Source organism: Petaurus breviceps, unplaced genomic scaffold (genome assembly GCF_028583685.1).
Source record: "Petaurus breviceps papuanus isolate PSGF00001 unplaced genomic scaffold, PetGlider_PUasm1.0 171, whole genome shotgun sequence".
Taxonomy (NCBI): domain Eukaryota; kingdom Metazoa; phylum Chordata; class Mammalia; order Diprotodontia; family Petauridae; genus Petaurus; species Petaurus breviceps.
In genome coordinates this window covers 22,593,722-22,613,096 of record NW_027185754.1, presented here as the reverse complement: position 1 = coordinate 22,613,096, position 19,375 = coordinate 22,593,722, and the positions used below count along the sequence as shown (strand labels likewise).

Here is a 19,375-nt window from a genome sequence, read left to right as displayed (position 1 = left end):
ACTAATATGACAAGAAAGAAAATGATAAATGTTGGAGAAGAATGGGGAAATTGGAACACTAATGCATCATTGGTGGAATTGTGAACTGATCCATCCAACTACTCATTTTGGAGAGCAATTTGTAACTATGCCTAAAAGGCTATAAAACTGTATACACACTTTGATCTAGCAATACCACTACTAGGTCTGTATTCAAAATCTTATAAAAGTAAATGTTGAAAACTATTTTTACATGTAATTGGAAAAAATAAAATACTATTAAGTGGGGGAAAAAGTTCTCAGTGCTAACCCTACGTTCTGCAAGAAGCTTTTTCCAGTTCCTGTCCACCCATTGCTAGTGCAAACCTCTAAGGTTACACTATATATATATATATATATCTCATGTGCATAATTGTTTTTGTGTTGTCTCTTCTATTAGAATGTGAACTTCTTGTGGGCAGGGACCATGTTTTTTGCCTTTCTTTGTATATCCCAGGGTTTATCACAGTGCCCAGTACATAGTAAGTGCTTAATAAATGCTTGTTGACTGACTGTGGATGTCTCCCTCTGTCTCAGTTGAATATACATGGATTGGTAGTTATATCTTCTTTCTCAAAAAAAGACTTGTGGACAGGAAAAAAAAAAACAGTTCACATTCATGTAGAAGAAAGAAAACGGAGAAAGAGAACAAATCAAGGTTCTCCTGAATCTCTTATGGCATTTCCTGGGATTAATGGAGAAACATTTGTAGATAGGGTTCTTTGACTAGGGCAATTAGTGCTGGCAACAGAAGGAAAGTTTCCACTGGTACACTGTAAGATTAAGCAGCTAGAGAATTGTGTCAGCCTCAGAACTTTAGATAATCAGAGATAAGACTGAGAGGCCTACTCAGGATAAGAAAAGTTTTTGAGTGAGTTGGACTCAATCTTAGAAATAAAATCAGAATTAAATTAAGCAATGCTTGATAATAGTTGAAGTTCAGTGAGGAAGGTACTAAATTGTACCTTATTTCAATGAATCCATAATCTCATTGGTATGGGTACATTTTCCTGTAGTAAGGACCGAAATGTAGCCATGGCTTCTCATCCTCTATGGGTCACATTCATGTCTCCTCCATACATCTTCAATAGAGTGTTCAGCCAACATTCTGGGAACATTCTTCTTCTTCTTTTCTTTTCTATTAACCTTTATTATATGTTATTACTATTTGGGCATAGCTCTGCAAAGCATTTTCCCCATCTACTCCCTTTTCACATTTCATCCATAAATTTAAAAAAATTATTTTTCATTCATTAATTCATCCATAAATTCATTCATTAAATGTCATTTATTGACCCAGTGATTAGCACTCCACTATCATTTGACCAATTAATATCTATTTGTTTTTACAATGTGATATTTACTTAGAAGATGTAACAAGAGTATGAGTTATACCACATTCTTCCCCTTGACCACCTCAGCCCCTGAGAAGAGTGGGTTCAAACTTAAAGGTTGCAATAAAACATTTTTCCTGCCATGTTTAGTTCTGAATGTTGCATAAACACTGAATGAATTACTCTGTGTTATTTGGGCTTATTTATTCTTGCCTCAGCTGGATGCTAATGGTCACTCAACCAGCTTACACGCTGACAGACTCTGGTATGAACTCATTCACCAATACTTCTTTACCTATGAACAGAAAAGAACAAAGTTGCTGCATATTTACAATCATGTATAAGTCTGGATGGGAAAAATAGACTATTGGTACTGCTACTACCTCTCTCCTCACTCAGAGGTCAATAGCAGATCTTGCCTTGACCACCACCAGGGAAGAAAAGAGAATGAGTAGCCCCTGTGGGAGTCTTTTTTTTAAATGCACATTCAGTTCTAGCTCTGCTACCAGTAAAGAAGCCTTTCTTCATCATATACTCATCTACTATTCACATACTCTACCCCTCCTCCTGCCCCATATTTCTCATCAGACCTCTCTCTTTAGCTTGTGAGGGAACATAAAACTCTTACCACTTACACGTCAACTAGTTTTAAAAGAAGAGAAAAAGTGGAAAATGTATTACTTTCAGTAAGTTTTTGGGTAACAAACATGAGTGGGAGGCTCAAAGGTGAAAGGAAGAGAGCCAATGGGAATAGGGGTTGTTTAAAGTAGATTGATCTAAAATAACTGAAGAGACAAAGAATTGTATTTACAGAATGAGGAAAAATCCTCATTTATAAAAACTTCTTTAAAAACTGGAAAGCAGACTAGAAGAAATTAAGCTTAGATCAACACATTATACCACATTCTGTGATATATTCTTTTTTTTTCTTTTGAGAGGGAAAGACAAAGCAATTAGGGTTAAGTGATTTGCCCAAAGTCACACAGCTAGTAAGTGTCCAGTATCTGAGGCTGGATTTGAATTCAGGTCCTCCTGACACTAGGGCTGGTGCTCTATTCATGGTACCACCTAGCTGCCCCTGTGATATATTCTAAATGAATACATGACCTTAATATTAAACATCATACTATGAAAAAAAAATTAGAAGAGCAGATCTTAGACCTTTTACAGCTACGGGGGGTGAGGAGGAGAGATGTATTCTTATACAAACCACGAATAGAAGCAATTAAGATAAAATCAGTACCTTTTCACTACATAAAACTGAAAAGCTTCTACACAAACCAAATTAATGTATATAGGTTAAGAAGGGAAGTAGTCAGATAGTAAAACTGTTTTCATCACATTTCTCTGATAAAATTTTGGGTTCCAAGATAAAAAATAATCAACATATACATATATACATGTGTGTATGTATGCATGCATGTATGTGTATATATATGTGTGTATACACACATATACACACAATTTCTCAAAAGAAAAATGACAAACTTTTAGTGAACATATTGAAGAATATTCCAAATCACTATCAAGAGAGTTACACTAAGGTTTCACCTCACACCCTGCAGATTGGTAGAGATGAGGAAAGATGGCGGTGGTCATTGTTGGAGGGGCTATGGGAAGGTAGGAATACTAGTGCATTGTTGGTGTACCTGTGAAGAAGTACAGCCCTTTTGGAAAGCAATTTAGAATTAAGCAAATAAACATCTAAACAAGAGCAAAATAATAACAACAAAATAGTGTTTGTTTCTATGGGCCCTCCGATTGTTTTTGTCCACGTCAGCACCTTCAGTTGCCTTTACTTAAGTGGTGTAGTGCCCTGTACTTGGAGTGAAAAGGCATAGGTTCAAGTTCTGGCTCCAATACTTATCAGCTGTGTGACCTTGGACAAGTTTCTTCTCTCTAGTCCTCTTAGTGTTTTAGTTACTTAATTTGCCCAGAGATTGATTTCATTACTAGGCTTATACCCTAAGGCAGCCCTAGATAAAAAGAAAGTTCCCATATATACTGATTAATATTTTGGGATAGAAGCACTTTTGTGACAGGAATGAATTGGAGATACAGTAAATGCTCATCAATTGGGACATACATAGATGTAATGGAATATTACTGTGATAAAAGAAATGACAAATATGATGAATTGTTTTAACATGTAATTGGGAGAAAATAAGATAGTATATAAAAATGTTAGAAAAAATAAAAGAGGATGTATCCAAAATGGTCCAAAAATAAAGGGGGCTATAATAATACAAAAAAGACATAAAAAGAGGTTAAAATCATCATAATTGATTAATACATTGAAAGAGTCTGGAAAATGTGCTATGTACCACACTTGTAGATATCTCACTTCTGCAAAGGGATAAGGATGTTGGTGTCTTCTCACATCTTTTCTTTTGAGTCACACTTATTTATTCCCTATGACTGCAATATTCACTGTTAATTTCTTATGGTTGTATTTTCCATTTACATTATTGTAGTCATGGTATATACAGTCATCTTGTGTCTTTATTTGCTCTACTGTGCATCAGTTATTGTAGATTGTTCTATGCTTCTCTGTATTTATCACCTCACACCCTGAAAATTGGTTTATTTTTCCTTTTAGCAAATTGACAATAGTTTGAGGTTTATGATTCCATGCATGAATTTGTTTTTTACTTTTTAAATTTATTTGGTGTTGAGGTTTATTAATTTTATAATAAAATGATTTAGAAATAAGTGAAGCTATTTGAGAAATGATAGGTGGTTGATAACTTCTGAGAACTGGAAGGGAAATTAGAGATAATTTAATCTAATCTCATTTTATTGAGAGCAAATATTAATTCATTCATTCTTTCATTTATTATTGAGCAACTCAGAGGGGTGAGGTGACTTTCTGAAGGTCACACAGCCCAGGCAGGAGCCAAACACAGATCTTCTGAATCAAAGCCCATTTCTGTGTCAGTCTAACTAGTGTGAATAATGGATCCCCTGGAATGTCACATATATTGAAATTCACACTGCTATTCAAAGTTATAATTTTGTAAAATATGGTCATTTGTTCCAGATTGATGGAAATATGCCATGCAAATTCAAATGATGCAACCACTTCATGGGATTCCCTATTCACACTAATTGGGATCTAAGGAAGTATCCAAGGAAGAGGAAATGCAAGTCAGGTTACCAAGTTTCTCATTCCTGTGTGAAGTATTATTTTATAAAGGAAAAACTTCTCAATAGTATTCAGGTGGTTTTTTGGGAGGGGGGACAAATTGCCATAGAAAATATTTCTTTGTATGCTTTGTGACAGCTTTTGCTTCCTTTTGCCTACTGGTCATGGTTTTGCTCTCTTCACACTGCTGAATTGTTCTCTCTCTCTTTGCTCTAGCTTTTGAATCGAAAAGACAAGACTACATTTGAGAAGCTGGATTACTTGATGTCTAAGGAAGATAATTATAAGAGGACTCGGGAGTATATCCGAAGCCTGAAGATGGTCCCCAGTATTCCCTATTTAGGTAGGTGGCTAGGAATAGACTCTTTCTGCTTGGAGAAACATGTTCAGATTTCTATGAAATGGCTTGTAGGTTCTGATTCTCAAATTGGCACATGCTCTCCTGTGAATGTGCGAGGCAAATAAGACCATGGACTAGCTGAACTTCTTCCTTGGGGAAAGTGAAGCTGCTGGTATGGTTCAAATGATAGTCCTTCTTGGAGTAGGCTTTGGGAGCTCTTTTCTCTGTATTGGGTCTGAAAATAAAATGTTGTGCTGTAATGAAGTGCAATAGGAAAAGGATGGACCTGGGTTTGAATTGTGGCTTTGTGTCATGTGCCAGCTATATAAGTCTGGGCAAGTCACATTACATCTATGGGTTTTTTCAGCTATAAAGTGATGAGACTGGGCTCATAATCTCTCAAGTCCTTTCTGGTGTTTACATTCTGTGATTCTATAATATGGACTTTATTTTTAAAATTTCTTTAGTGTTGAGGTTTATTAATTTTATAATAAAATGATTTAGAAATAAGCGTAGCTATTTGAGAAATGATAGGTGGTTGATAACTTCTGAGAATTGGAAGGGACGTTAGAGATAATTTAATCTAATCTCATTTTATTGAGAGCAAATATTAATCAATTAATTAATTCATTTATTATTGAGCAACTCAGAGGGGTGAGGTAACTTTCTGGTGTTTACATTCTGTGATTCTATAATATGGACTCTCACTCTACCCATGCCTGCCCCCAGAGCTCTTGGGAAGTTAGACTTTTCATCATCACTTGGAAGAAGAAACCTTGTTGTTCGAATTAATTCAGCAAATAATTATCAAGTATCTACTATATGCAAGACACTAAGCTAATATCTAGACATATATACACACATATATGTAAGTGTGTGTATATATCGAACAGTATTGTGTATATATATATGTATATATACATAAGTGTGTGTATGTGTGTAAATAGATATATGTATGAATACTGAGACAAAAATGAAACAGCCCTTGCCCTAAGGGAACTTATAGTTTACTGAGAATATATATTATATATACAAATAAGTAAATATAAAGTATTTTAAGGGGAAAATGTTAATGATTTTGAGGACCAGGAAAGGTCTGTTGTAGGAGCTGATATCTGAACTGTGCTTTCAAGGAAGCTAAGAGCCGGGTATGGGGAGGTGGGGAATAGAGCTCTTGTGCAAAGACCCAGAGACAGAGATGGAATGTTGTGGATAAGGGAACACTTATCAGGACACTGAAACAGAAAATGTGTGCAGGGGAGTGATGTGAAAGTAGACTAGAAAGGTTGGTGGGAACAAGACTCTAAAGGATTCTAAAATGTTAGAAATAAGGATTTTGTATTTTATCCTAAGAGAAAGAGAGCTAGAGAAGATTTCTGAGTAGTGGAGCACACAGTCATAACCAGTGTTCTAGGATGATCAATTTGGCAATTATTTGGATAATGAATTAAAGATGGAGGAGGCTGGAGGCTGGAAGCAGAGAAACCAATTAAGAAACCATTACAATGATCCTGGTGGGAAGTGATTAGGCTTGAATTAGGGTAGGGGCTTGGTGAGTGGAGAGAAGAGGACAAATGCCACAGATGTCATGAAGGTAGGATCAGTAAGAATTAGCTGATTGATTAGGAAAATGGTGGGGGCAGGGGGGAATAAAGGGATAGGGAAGTGTAAAGGATAACTCCAAAGTTGTGAATTTGGGAAACTGGAAGGATGGTGGTGCTTTCAACAGAAATGAAGAAGTTTTGAGTAGGATTTGGGAGGAAATATAATAACTTCTGTCTTGAATCTGTTGATTTTGAGATTCTTCTAGGACACCCAGAAATAGATGTTCATTGAGCAGTTGGCAACATGGAATGAAGTTCAGTGGAGAGACTAGGGCTGGATTTGAGTCTTCTACATAGGGATGATTATTGAAACCATGAGATCATCAATGGAGTGTGAAGAGGAGGGAGCCTAGAACAGATCCTTGAAGGATACCCACACTTTCCTTTTGTACCTTTGTTTGTAGCCGAAGAACTCAGCTAGGTCTTTCTCATTTGTACTTTGTGAGGCTGTTATTACCAGGGTTTCTGGGTAGAGAATGAGGGACAGAGAAGGGGGTCGCCTGAACAAGCTTCAGGGGAAAAAGTCAAAGCACACGTCTCCAACTACCAAAAAAAAGAACTAAGAAATAGTATGATGTAAGGAAAGAGCATGAACTTGGGGCCACAGGACCTAGGTTCCAGTTTAGGTTCTGCTTTTAAACATCTGTGTAATTTTTTAAACAAGTTGCTCTGGGGCTCAGTTTCCTTTGCTGTAAATTGAGGAGCTTGGACTAGGCACTTAGGTAGTATAGTAGATGGAGTGCTGGCCTTAGACCTGAGTTCAAATCCTGTCAAAATCACTTACTAGTTGTGCGTCCCTAGGCAAGTTATTTAATTTTTCTAAGCCTCAGTGTCCCTAATCTGTAAAGTAGGGGTAATTGTAGCACTGACCTCACAAGGTTGTTCCAAGGATAAAACAAGATAATAATATATGTGGAGCACTTCACAAACTTTAAGGAGTTGTATAAATGCTAACTGTCACCATCATCATCATCATCATCATCATCAGACTAAGCAACTTTAAGGTCTTTTCTAGCTCTAACACCATTATTACCACTGTTATCAGGAATGTTAGCTCATTTCCTATAACAATATAGATCTCATTCCTATAGCAATAATTTTTTTTATAATAGAGCAATTTAAAGCAGAGCTTTTCCTTTACAACTCTTAACGGTAGCACTTCTAAAGAGACTTACACCTCTAAAATCCCATGATTTGTCTTTCCTTAAAGTGCCTTCTTTTTCAATCATTTCATTTTGTAGATTCTGAGAAAATTAAATATCCCTGAATCTTAATAACCTGAAATAACAAACAGTAACATCTCCTTTGGCCTAGAAGACACTCCTTGGCATCCCCACGGTCCCATCTGCTAATGTGCTTACGGCTGAAAGACCTCTTTAGTTTCTGTCTTCTCCTGTTTTCAGAATTTTTAGTTATATTGGTGGAAGCAACAGGATCTGGTGACCAAAGGTAAAGTCATTCACTATGTGGTTTCATCAGGAGGTGAGGCCAAGCTTTCCATTAGCTCGTATAAGGTAGAATTGTTCAGCTTCACACTGACTAGTGAAGTAGAGGCAATAAGGTAAGAAAGAATGAGAGCAGGACAAACAGGAACTGTTAAATGAGAATATTTTTTATGTTTTCTTCTTCAAGGACACACTTAGGGTAGATGCTTCAATGACTCCAAAAGCCCACTAAGAATAAATGCTTTGGGAGCGGTTAGGCAGCACAGTGAATAGAGCACTGGCCCTAGAGTAAGGAGGACCTGAGTCAGGAGGACCTGAGTTCAAATCCGGCCTCAGACACTTAACACTTACTAGCCCCAAGACCTTGGGCAAGTTACTTAACTCCAATTGCCCTGCCTTCCCCCCCGCGAAAAAAAAAGAAAAAAAAAAAGAATACTTTCCCAAACAGTTCAGATTAAAGCCCTTTTTACGTTCCTGTCCTGTGCTGTTCTTGTCCATGTCTTTCCACATATCTTTAATTGAGAGAGGATCCACTCAATATGGTAGATTATCATCCTCTGTCTCTTTTAATACTATGGGGGTGTGTGTGGGAGATCCTTGTGGTACAATGAATAGAAAGATATCTAGCTCAGTAGCCTGGGCTCAAACCTCACCTCTAATGCTATTTGTGTGACCTTTGACAACCTCAGGTCTCAGTTTCCTCATCTGTGAAATGGGGTGAAGATGGGGGCAAATGGACTTAGAAGCCTTTTCCAGCTCTAGAGCTATGTGCTGATGATCCTACCAGATTAGCACTCTCTTGAAGCACAGAATTTTAGAGCTGGACCTGATTTTAGAGCTCCTCTTGTCAACCTCATAGCTAAACAGGAACCCCCTCCCTCTCTGTAGTCTTCCTGACATAAATGATCAGCTGTCCTCTGCTTGAGAAACTCTAGGAAAGGAGAAGTCACCACCTCCCGAGGCAGCCTACTCCACTTTTGGACAGCTCTCACTCTTAGGAAGTTTTCCTTAACATTGAGCCAAAATCTGTCTTTCTTGAGCTTCTACCCATTGCTCCTAATGCTGCCCTGTGGGTCCAAGCACGATAACTCAAATCTCTCTTTCCGGTCAGTGCTTAAAAGTTAGGTAAAATGATGTAGACAGGGAGGAACATTCTTGGTGCACTACCTTTTGGTGTGCTGGCGGGGCTTCCTTTGCATGGACAACCTGTCCAACTTGGGAGAGTGGTTTCAATAAACTTTTCCTCTTGAAGGAATGTTTCTCCCTCCCACCCCACCTCCCTTGAAAGGATGTGTTTATCTAAAGAGGAGAAGTTACATAATTCCTGGAAAAGCACATTATAGGAAAAAATGCCTGAAACTTGACCATTCCTTTTTCCCTTGGCAGAGTTCCCTCTGCCGCTCTTCATTTTCTCTTAAATTATACTTGGGGAGCAGCAACTGGCCTCACTTAGATTTTTCATGCTGGGTCGGTCAGCCTTACCAGCAGAGTTCAAAAGCTACTTGGGCTGTATATTTCTAGGGCTTGTGTTTTGGTCACAATTAAAAAAAAAAAAACTTCCATGGAAGTGCCTGAATAGCAAACTTTCCAAAGGGAATGTGTCTTTTCTTGTCTGTAAGGAAGCTTTCCCATGTTGTGCAGTTAGGAGGGTGTTCCTAGCCCAGGAAGCAAGACGCTCAGTTCATTTTTCCACATGCTTCAGAGCCTGTTGGCTCCATGCTCCTGTGTGCAGGCCACGTGCTCACAGTCCTCTTGCAACATAGCTTGAAAAACATGGGATTGCAGGCACGTTTTTAAAAAAAAAAACAGACTCCCTTTGTAATTGATGTGCCTTCCAAGTTGCTTCAAGACACTGGAGTCCCTCAAAAAGACTGTTTTAATTATTAATGACTAGTTTCCTCATTCATTCAGCAAATGTGCATTTAGTACTTCCTATATACAAGGTACTGTGGGGGGTGAAAAGGTGAAGAAGAAATAATTTCAGTCTTCAAGAAGCTTTTAGTTTTTTAGGGGAGCTGACAAGAACAAATAGAATGCAAATTAGAGTTTCGCAAGTGCAGAAGAGGAGTGAAAAGTGCTATCAGAGCCCATGATGGAGGGCTCACTTCCTTCCAACTGGGAGGATCAGAGAAGGTTTTGTGGAAGAAGAACCTGAACTGAGTCTTGAAAGACAAGTAAGACCCTGTCCCTCCCAAAATGAAAATTATTAGAAACTCACAGGATTTAAAGTGATAGGGATCTTATTATCATATAGTCTTTCATTTAAAAAATTGATTGATTTTTAGTTTTTACCATTCACTTCCATAACATTTTGAGTTCTAAATTTTCTCCCTCTTCCTCTCTTCCTCCCTCTCCAAGATGGTGTTCAATCTGACATAAGCTATACATATGCATTCATATTAAACTTTTTTCACATTAGTCATGTTTTAAAGAAGAATTAGAACCAATGGGAGAACCTTCATTTTATAGATAAGAAAACTGAGACCTAGAGATGTTAATTAACTTGCTTAAGGTCATAAAGGTTATAAACAGAACTGGGATTCAGACCCAGCTTCTGTGATTCAAAATCCAACAGACTGGGGATAGATAATAGAAACATTTGGCTAGAGTCTACAGTAGGGGAATGCTAATTATTGAGATGAGGACAGAAAGATAGAATGGAAGCACAATATGGAAGGCCCCAAGATCTGGGCTCCAGAGTTTGGACTTTATTCAAGAAATAATGGGGAGCTATTGAATGTTTTTGAATAGAGGAATGACATGGTCAGAACTATGAATTGGAAGATTAATCTGCCAATATTTTAGAGTGGAATCAAGTGGGAGAGACCAGAGGCAAGAAAACCTATTAGAAAGTTATTGCACTTGTTCTAGGCAAGAGATTAATGAGCTTGTGAAAGAAGATGAGGGCATAGAAGAATAGAGGGCAAGGGACATATATAGGAGATGGTACAACAGATTAGGTGTGAGACAGGGAAAAAGGAGGACAACTCCAAGGTTGGATTTTTGGTCACTAATAGGAGAGTATGATGATGCCATTGATAAAATAGAAAAATGTGGTTAAATGACTCCTGCTCAGTTACTAGAAGGGGAGGTGGGACATATTTTGGATATGCTGTAGCTATAAGGACTTTTTATTTGCAATTATGGCAAAAATATGCAGACTTCAGTGTCCATCTTCTCCCCCAACCCCCCACGCAGGGCCATGACTCGTGTGATAGGGAAGTCATTAGAATAAGGAATGGTCTGCTGCCAGTAAAGAGTCTGATCAGGATCTAGATCCCAAATGTCCAGCAAGACTTCTGGTCAATTAAATTTTAAAAAATCTTTATTAAACAACTACTATATGATCAATGCTAGGGGAAAAAGGTGAAAATACATATCTTTTTCTCTTGGGGAGATAACAGTCTAACAGGGGAATACAGCAATGTATATCTCTAAGTATCATAGACATAGACTGTAATAGAGACAAAGGAGAGATCCAGACAAAGGGCTTCAGAAAAATTTGAAGAGAAAGAGCTCACTCTCCTCTGGGAAAACAGTTCTGAAACTTTTTGGTTTCTAGCTCCTTTGCACTCTTAAAAGATTATGGAAGACATGCTTCCCCCCTTCAAAGAGTTTTCATTTGTGTATGTAATATCTATCATTTTTAACTGTTATTAGAAATAAAAATATCTTTGTATTATTATGAAAATAGTTTTTACTTTGCACACCCCCTGAAAGGGTCTTGAGGATCCCCGAGGGTCTGATACCACAATTTGGGAACTGTTGTTCTAAGAAGATGAAAGAAGGCCTAATTGTGGAGGTGACACTTCAACTGGGTCATGAAGCAAGAGAAAGATTTTGAGACAGAATCTACAGGTTCTGGGCCTTACATATTCTCTGCCAGCTAAGGCAAGGCACTCTTGCCTTTGGACCATACCCTTACGCTCTGCCTAGGAATGGTACAAACTCCAGAGGCCTGGATATGCTATGTTGTAGCCACAATGCTGTGGGCTTTATTTTCATTTTGAGTTCCTGGATCTCATTTTGACCTAACTGACTTGTGTTGTAAGGACTGATAAGTAAAGACCAAAATCCCTGCCCTGGGTTCATATTTATCAGTACCCCGGATCAAAATGTTTTTTGCATTCTGTGGGCAGACCTTCTTGCCTCCAGGGAGATTTTTACTCACCCATCTTAGGTCCCAGGCTCACCAGGGCAGCCAACCCTACCTGAGATATTTGATGTGAACTTGTAAGAGCTGTGGGCCATTCTTAACAAATACCATCCATTCTTCCTTACCTATCTCCGAAATCTTTCTAAATCATATCAGATGAGCCTCACTTTAGCCTGTCCGTGGCTGTTCCCTGAACTTGCCAAGATCTAGAATCAGAGAACTTCGTTTTTAAGAAAAGCTCTCTGCACAGTCTTCACCTCATTTCCCACCAGCTGCACGGCTTTTGGAAATCTTTGGACTTCTCCATCATGCTTTCCTTCCACAGGAAACTTGCAACTTGGAAATCTCATTTTCCTGTAAGATTGAATCTGCCTGGTACTCACATTTCATCAGTAGCCTCAGCCTCTTTACTTGGACCCTATGACTTGGGGGACAGGACCATGGGCTTCAGGGCCTTTATTTCAGAAATGGTAGCACAGTCTTACCCCTATTTCCTACCAGCTGCAATGTTTTTGAACTTCTTTGAATAGCTCCATCACTTTCCCTCACCCCAGAACCCCTTACCTCCTCCCCATCCCCACTTTTCCATTTCCTTTTATCTTCCTTCATTAGATTGTAAATCCTTTAAAGGCAAGGACTATCTTTTTATTTTTACTTGTATTCATATTCCCAGTGTTTAGCATAGTGACTGGCAAATAGAAAACCCTCAATAAGTGTTTATTGACTGACTGACTGAGGAACTGCATTTGAATTCTGGGTATTCACACTTGCTAACTGTGTAAGCATGAACAGGGCCCTTGCCCTCTCTGGGCCCATTTCTACTTTTTTAAAATGAAGACATTGAACTGATGACATGAAATTCCATAATCCAATGGTAAGAGTTTCTTTAGATCTTATGATGATTACTGACTCCCTCCTTTTGGGAAAAGAAATATGGTTCTCATTCCTGATGTGACTCATTAAACATTTACATTGTGCTAGGTGCTGGAGAATTTGCAAAATTTTCATAAGGCATTGTCCCTTCTGGAGTTTACAAACTAGTATAATATGTATGCCGCATAGATAATTTAGTTGAATAAACATTTATTCTGGGCCTATTGTTTTAAGAACCCTGTGCTAGGATCTAGGAGAAATATACAATTTGGATAACATTTATTGTAACCTATATTGATTTAGTAGTTAGAGGTTTGTAGAGTACTCTCCTCACAGCAATCCTTTGAAATAGCTAGTATAAGCTCCCCATTTTACAGATTAGGAAACTGAAACCGAGAGAGGCTAAATGACACATGGTTACTGTAAGTATTGGAGCCTGACCTGGAATCCAGCTCCTCACTCCCAGTCTAGCACTCTTCCCAATGTACCAGGCTGCACATACTTCACAGAGGAGTTGGCATTTGAGCTGACCCAGACCTGTTGGCAGGTGAACAGTTCTTTCATGGCTGAGTTATGACATGGCTTATATACACTTGTGTTCAGAAGCTCTGCCATTGTGTGAGTCACTTTCATATGTTATGTTTGTGGGGTGATTGCCATGACTATAATGGATTTAGAGACCTCTGGCAATTTTATTGGTGCTCATGTTTCTAGGGCTAAAACATCTTTGTACAAAATAAGGGCAGTCATATTATTTAAGGGGTCAGGAAGGACCCCTTTGCTACAAGAATGTATATAACAAGAGGACATCCTGGCCCTGAATTTGGAAGGTCCTAAGAATTCTATTTCTCTGTTTTCATGGCCTTTCCATTCTCTGGAATCAGGGCTGCATCTTCTTCTAGTTTTCTTCTACCAGGGGCCCTCCCTTTCCTACTATGTGTAGGTCTGTATTGGGAGGGGGGATTTTAGAAGCCTGTTTAGAGTAATAGTACTCATCCAATGTAGCCCCATTCCAGCATCTCCAGATTAAAGGGTCTTTATACTGACAACTTGCATAGATTTTCATGATTCCTTTAAAAGAAAGGGGGAAAAACCCACTATCCATGTTACCTGTACAGCTATCTAGTAGATCTCATACTTAGGTTGTACCATTGCGTGCACGTACATGTCTAAGCTGGAGCTAAAGGGCCCCTAGGGGTAACTCTTCCTTCCACTCTGACAACCAGAATAGCTATCTGTATTTTCATATGACCTGAATAGGGGTCAGGGGGAGAGGCATGAGTCTGAGCAGACTTTGGCATGAGCCAAAGATAAGATCTCAACTACAAAAATGAGTTTGGTCTTGGGCTCCATTTATAATAACAGTGTCCAGTAAAGGGAAATAATGGTTCCACTATATTCTGCCCTTATTAAGAGATTATCTAGAGTACTGTGTTTAGAAGTGGGCATTCCATTTTAAGAAGGGCATTGATAATCTGGAGAGTGTTAAGAGGAGAGTGATTTAAAGGTTTACACATGAAGCCACATGTTGGGTATGTTATAGGGAAGATTTCCACATGAAGCCACTTGTTGGGTATGTTATAGGGGAGATTCTTGTCCAGTTAGGAATTAGACTGGGGGTCCTCCAGTTCCTTTCTACTCTGAGGTGCTGAGATTCTGTGAAGAAGCATCTAGAACCCTGGGGCACCTGGACCAGAGCAAAGGTGCCATGATACTTTATACCTAGGGAAACTTTTCAGATCATTTTATTGAAAAATTCACACACATCTTGCTTCTTTTAATGGCCACATTTCGTCTGAATTAATGCGAGTAGACTTCCTCTACATTTCTCTCTCATTTCCTGTTTTTGTTTGAAGAGGATCTCAGAGGTTAAGCATTTAGAAAGACTTTAAAAATAATAAGACACCATATGAATACATCAAAATAGTATTTGTGGATTTTTATTGCAGATTTGTGTCATTACAAGGATAATTTGGGAATATATTAAAAACCCTACTTTTTATATATACAACACATGCTACATCAGACATCACTTTAATACACATCATACATTTTTTGAGAAATACTGAGGTAATAAGGGGAACAGGCACACACACATGTATGTACAGTATATAATAAGGCATGGGGATCTCACAGATTTATTGTGTGATATGGTGAACTGCCAAGAGCTTCTCTAATTGTTAGCCCATCATATTGTTTTGTTTTACAACATGTCCTATGATAACATTAAGCTAGAAAATTATGTCAGCTGGCAAGATTGATAGGGTCAAGGTTCTGTAAGATAGTTGTACTCTTCACATACAAATTGGCAGATTCCACATTGGGTAGGTAAGGCAAATTAACTGAATGGTCTTGTTCCTGATGACATAGCTTTCTCAGAGTAAAGTGATCTTGTATCTAGAGATCAGGCATCAGTGTTTTGTTGGTATTGTCCATTGGTGTTCAAGACCTGGTGGGTTGGTTTTTGGTCTGAAGCCATTTTCTGGCTTAAATGTCTAGATACTGACTGAACTTAGATACAGCACATGGTGGAAGATTTGTAGGTTCTTATTTGTGTGAAGGTGGAAATGATGTATTGACCAAACTATGAATGAAAATTCACTCTTGAGCTATAGAGTAGGTGGTTAAGAGTATAATACTGACTAACTCCTTTCCTGAGCAGAAACCTGGGCCCCAGCTCACTTCCAGCTCAGGGGCTTAGGAGTCCTAAGACCCCATTCTGAAAGAATTACTTGACCAGAAAGTACTGCTAAGAGGAGAAGGATGGAGCCTGTACGGTTTTAAGGAACAGGGAAATGTAGTTAAGGATAGTAGTAGTTATTGAAGAGGGGAAAAGATCTGTGCCTTATCATGCTGAAAGAACGGAGAAATACTGAGGATGTGACAAGGAAAATGGAAGATGAAATGGAAAGAAAGTCCCTGAAACTTGGTTGAATACCAACAGGATGCCTGGACAGAGAAAGCTGGGAACCTGCTGTATCTGAGATATTAATACTAAGGACGATTCCAAGAACCAATGAACAATAGCATCTCAGAGTTGGAAGGGACTTCAGAGGTCATCTAGTGCAATGAGTGCCTTTGAATGGTGGACACACATTCACTCATTGGACTATTCAAGTGCATCCTTTCTCAATTTGAGATAATGAAGAATAAATTGAGTTTAATCTCACTGGTAGCCGACTGTTGCTTTGTCAAGTGCTGTATGTTGTTTCAAAGGAGATAATTTCCTGTGACAAGGATAAGTGACCAGTTTATAGTAGCTCAAACACTTGAGAACTGAAACCATACAAGCATATGTATGTACACATATACACTTGTATGAGAGTGTATGTTTAAACATACACTTACATAAAGTAAAAATATTCTACTGTTATGTGTTCCCAGCATTGAGAGCTAATTCCTTAGAAAAGCTATCTGCAGTCTTACCCTTTTCCTCTTCTGTCTTTAAGAACGGGCTACATTAGTTGCTTCCTGGCATGAAGAAAGGTCTCATAGGCAGAGAATACTGCATCATTTGAATTCAGTTATCTGTGGCAATGGTTTATGAAAATCGGATGCAGCAACAAGTTCTTGCTTCCTTGTAACAAACCTCAAAGACCTGGCATTCCAGGCTACAGAAGAGATGATTCCTGGAGAGTTTGCTCAGCTTTCGCTCAGGCTGGGTGGTGGCAGATGGGAGTCCAAGGTTGGAAGAGAGAAGCTTCTTTTAGTGAAACGTGTTAGGATTTGGTCTAATCATCATTACTACTTTCTTAAGAGAGTAAGACCCTCCTCGGAATTCGGCCCAGTAGACTCCATCCTGATAGCGACTGCGATAATGACCTCCTCGGTACCAAACCCCATTGAGATTGGAGTGGGCACAGGCATTGTACCACCAACCTCCTTTCTGGTAGTGAGCACAGTTTCCTAGAGGAAAAGCAGAAAAATAGGTGAGATTTACCCAAAAAGAGGAGCATATTTAGACCAGTTGCCCTCCTCTATGTGTAATGAGGCACACTCTTGAGTTAAATTAGCAAAGAATATTCCTAGCAGAAAGAAGAAAAGGCAAATTCTCCTACCGTAACATAAACATGGGGCAGTCTTCCCAGCTTCACAGAGATATGGGAAGGCCCCCTGGAAATGATTTAGGAAAGGTGGTTTTATTTATTTTTTCTTGAAGATGAGTGTTAGAAATACAAAAATGAATAATAATACAAGAAATTTATAGTTCAGCAGCAGGATGTGACAGGTACACAAGGAAGTGAACTATGAAGGAGACGGTGATGGGCAAAAGAGATCTCCAAACACAGTGATTCAGGGACATCAGATGAGGTGCCGGATGGAGAGAATTGGGTGAGTGTTTACAGAAAAGGGGGTGAGGACTTAAACAAGCAGGGATGAGGCAGCAGTGTGTTCACAGAACATGGAATCATGGCTTTAGAGCCCAGTGAGGACTTGGAAGCCTTCCAGCCCAGCTCCTTCATTGTACAGATGAGGAACTGATGCTCAGACAGTTTTAGCGCCTTAACAAAGATTACCCAGGTTTTAAGTGGCAGAGCTGGGACCCCAGTTCCTCTGACTCCAAATCTGGTTCTGTTCTCACTGTACCATGCTGCTGGTCCTGGCTTGGGGAAGAGCTTGGGTGAGTGCAGGTTTGAGGGGCAGGTCAAGAATAGGGAAAATTAGTAGTCTACTTCAGCTGGAATCAAAGGATATAAGCACCTTTATAAGTAGACACTTTTGTATTTTCTATCACTAGTGCTTTGCATAATGCCTGGCATGTGGTAGGCACCTAATAAATTATTATTGATTGATTAGTGGATATGGAATGTCTTAAGGGGATTAATTGAATAATGTCTATAATTTAACAAACATCTTTTGAGTGCATGCTTCATGTGGAGTTAGGTTTTGGGGAAAGTACAAATTTGAACAAATGTGGACCCTGAACTCATGGAGCTTAACCAAGGGACAAGGTATACTAATACAGATAACTATGATACATAAATACATTTGAAATTTACAAAGCAAAGTACTTTGGGGAAAGGTTCTAATGGGGAAGGATGTTCTTCAGGTCAGTGAATGGGCATCGGGAGAGGCTTTGTGGAGGAAGTGGCATTTGAATTGAGTTTTAATGAACAGGTAGGAATTCAGTAAAGGAAGAGGGAGAGGGGAAAGACATGGAGGTAGAAAATTTCAGAGAGTATCAAAGGGAGAAAGCAGAGTCTAGTTTAGCTAGAGTGTAGAGCAGATGTGTCATTCAAAGGCCACAAAACTCCCAAGTGTGGCTAGACAATATAAATAATGTTAACTGGTGGTTTTCTAAGTCAATATACAGCCCACAGGGATCTATTTCTAATATGAGTTTGACACCAATGGTGTAGAGTACAAGAAGGAAATAATACAAGCGAAGGTAGGAAAAGGTAGGGAGACAAGAGAGAGGGAGGGCATTCTTGAATGTCAGGGAGAGGAGCCTGAACTTTACTCAGTAGGCAATGAGTCACTGAAGATTTTGAATCAAGACTGGTATGACTAATTCTATACATAAGAAAGATTATTCTGGCACTGGTATGATGAATGGATTGGAGTAGGGAAAGAGTGGATGCAGAATGACCTGGTAGGAGGTTGTAGCAGTAGACCATGAAAATACTAAAAAGGGCCCTGTACCAGGGAAATGTCAATAGGAATAGAAAGAAGGGGATAAACAGGACAGATATTGCATAATTGGAATCAACAGGACTTGTTAACTGATTGAATGAAAGGAGTAAGAAAAAGATAAGAGCTGAAGATAGCCCTGAAATCACAAACTTGGAAGACCAGGGGAATGGTGCTATTAATAGAAATAGTCAAATCAGAAGAACAGTTTGGTTTTATTTATATTATTAAACATTTCTGAATTAATCTGATACAAACAATACTGGGGAGTTCTGCTGCAGACTGCTGTAAGTTGGTTTGAACCCTCTATTCTACAGTATCCCTGAGAAATGATCTTTCAGCCTCTAAACACTTTCATCGTGGGGGGCTCACTACTTCCTGAGGTGGCCCATTCTATGGTACTAAAGCTCTAATTATTAGAAAGTGTTTCCTTATATTGAGTTAATATCCATTTTCATGTAACTTCTACCCATTAGTTCTAGTTCTCCTTTCTGAGGCTACATAGCTCTTCCATATGTCAGTGTTTCTGCTGTTTGAAGTCAGGGATCATATTTGCATCCCCCCATTGTCCTAAATCTTTTCTTCTTGACTCCCTAGGCTACATGAAATAAGTAACTAATATTACCCCCAATATAAGTATCTGTCTGAGTGTAGTCTTTCACTGGCTCCTCTAGCTCTTCCTGGCACCTAGAAATGATTCCTGTCAGGAGGATCATGGGATCACCAAATGTAGAACTGGAAGGAATTTTAAAAGTCACCTGGACTAACCCCCTCATTTTGTGGAGGAGGAAACGGAATTGACAGATCAATGACTTTATAATTGGTAATC

General features: G+C 38.8%; 2 protein-coding genes across 4 annotated transcripts in view; one reads left to right on the top strand and one right to left on the bottom strand.

Moving 5' to 3' along the window:
• The window catches only part of RALGPS1 (Ral GEF with PH domain and SH3 binding motif 1), a 624,901-nt gene that overhangs the window by 273,061 nt on the left and 332,465 nt on the right, over window positions 1–19,375 (top strand). For all 3 annotated transcript variants that reach the window (XM_069082706.1, XM_069082704.1, XM_069082705.1), the window contains one exon: window positions 4,714–4,840. In XM_069082706.1, coding sequence (XP_068938807.1) covers window positions 4,714–4,840 — 127 coding nt within the window. The remainder of the gene's footprint in view (window positions 1–4,713; window positions 4,841–19,375) is intronic.
• The window catches only part of ANGPTL2 (angiopoietin like 2), a 61,119-nt gene continuing 56,583 nt past the window's right edge, over window positions 14,840–19,375 (bottom strand). The window contains exon 5 of the mRNA XM_069082708.1: window positions 14,840–16,821. Within this exon, the coding sequence (XP_068938809.1) occupies window positions 16,622–16,821 (200 nt within the window). The 3' untranslated portion in view covers window positions 14,840–16,621. The remainder of the gene's footprint in view (window positions 16,822–19,375) is intronic.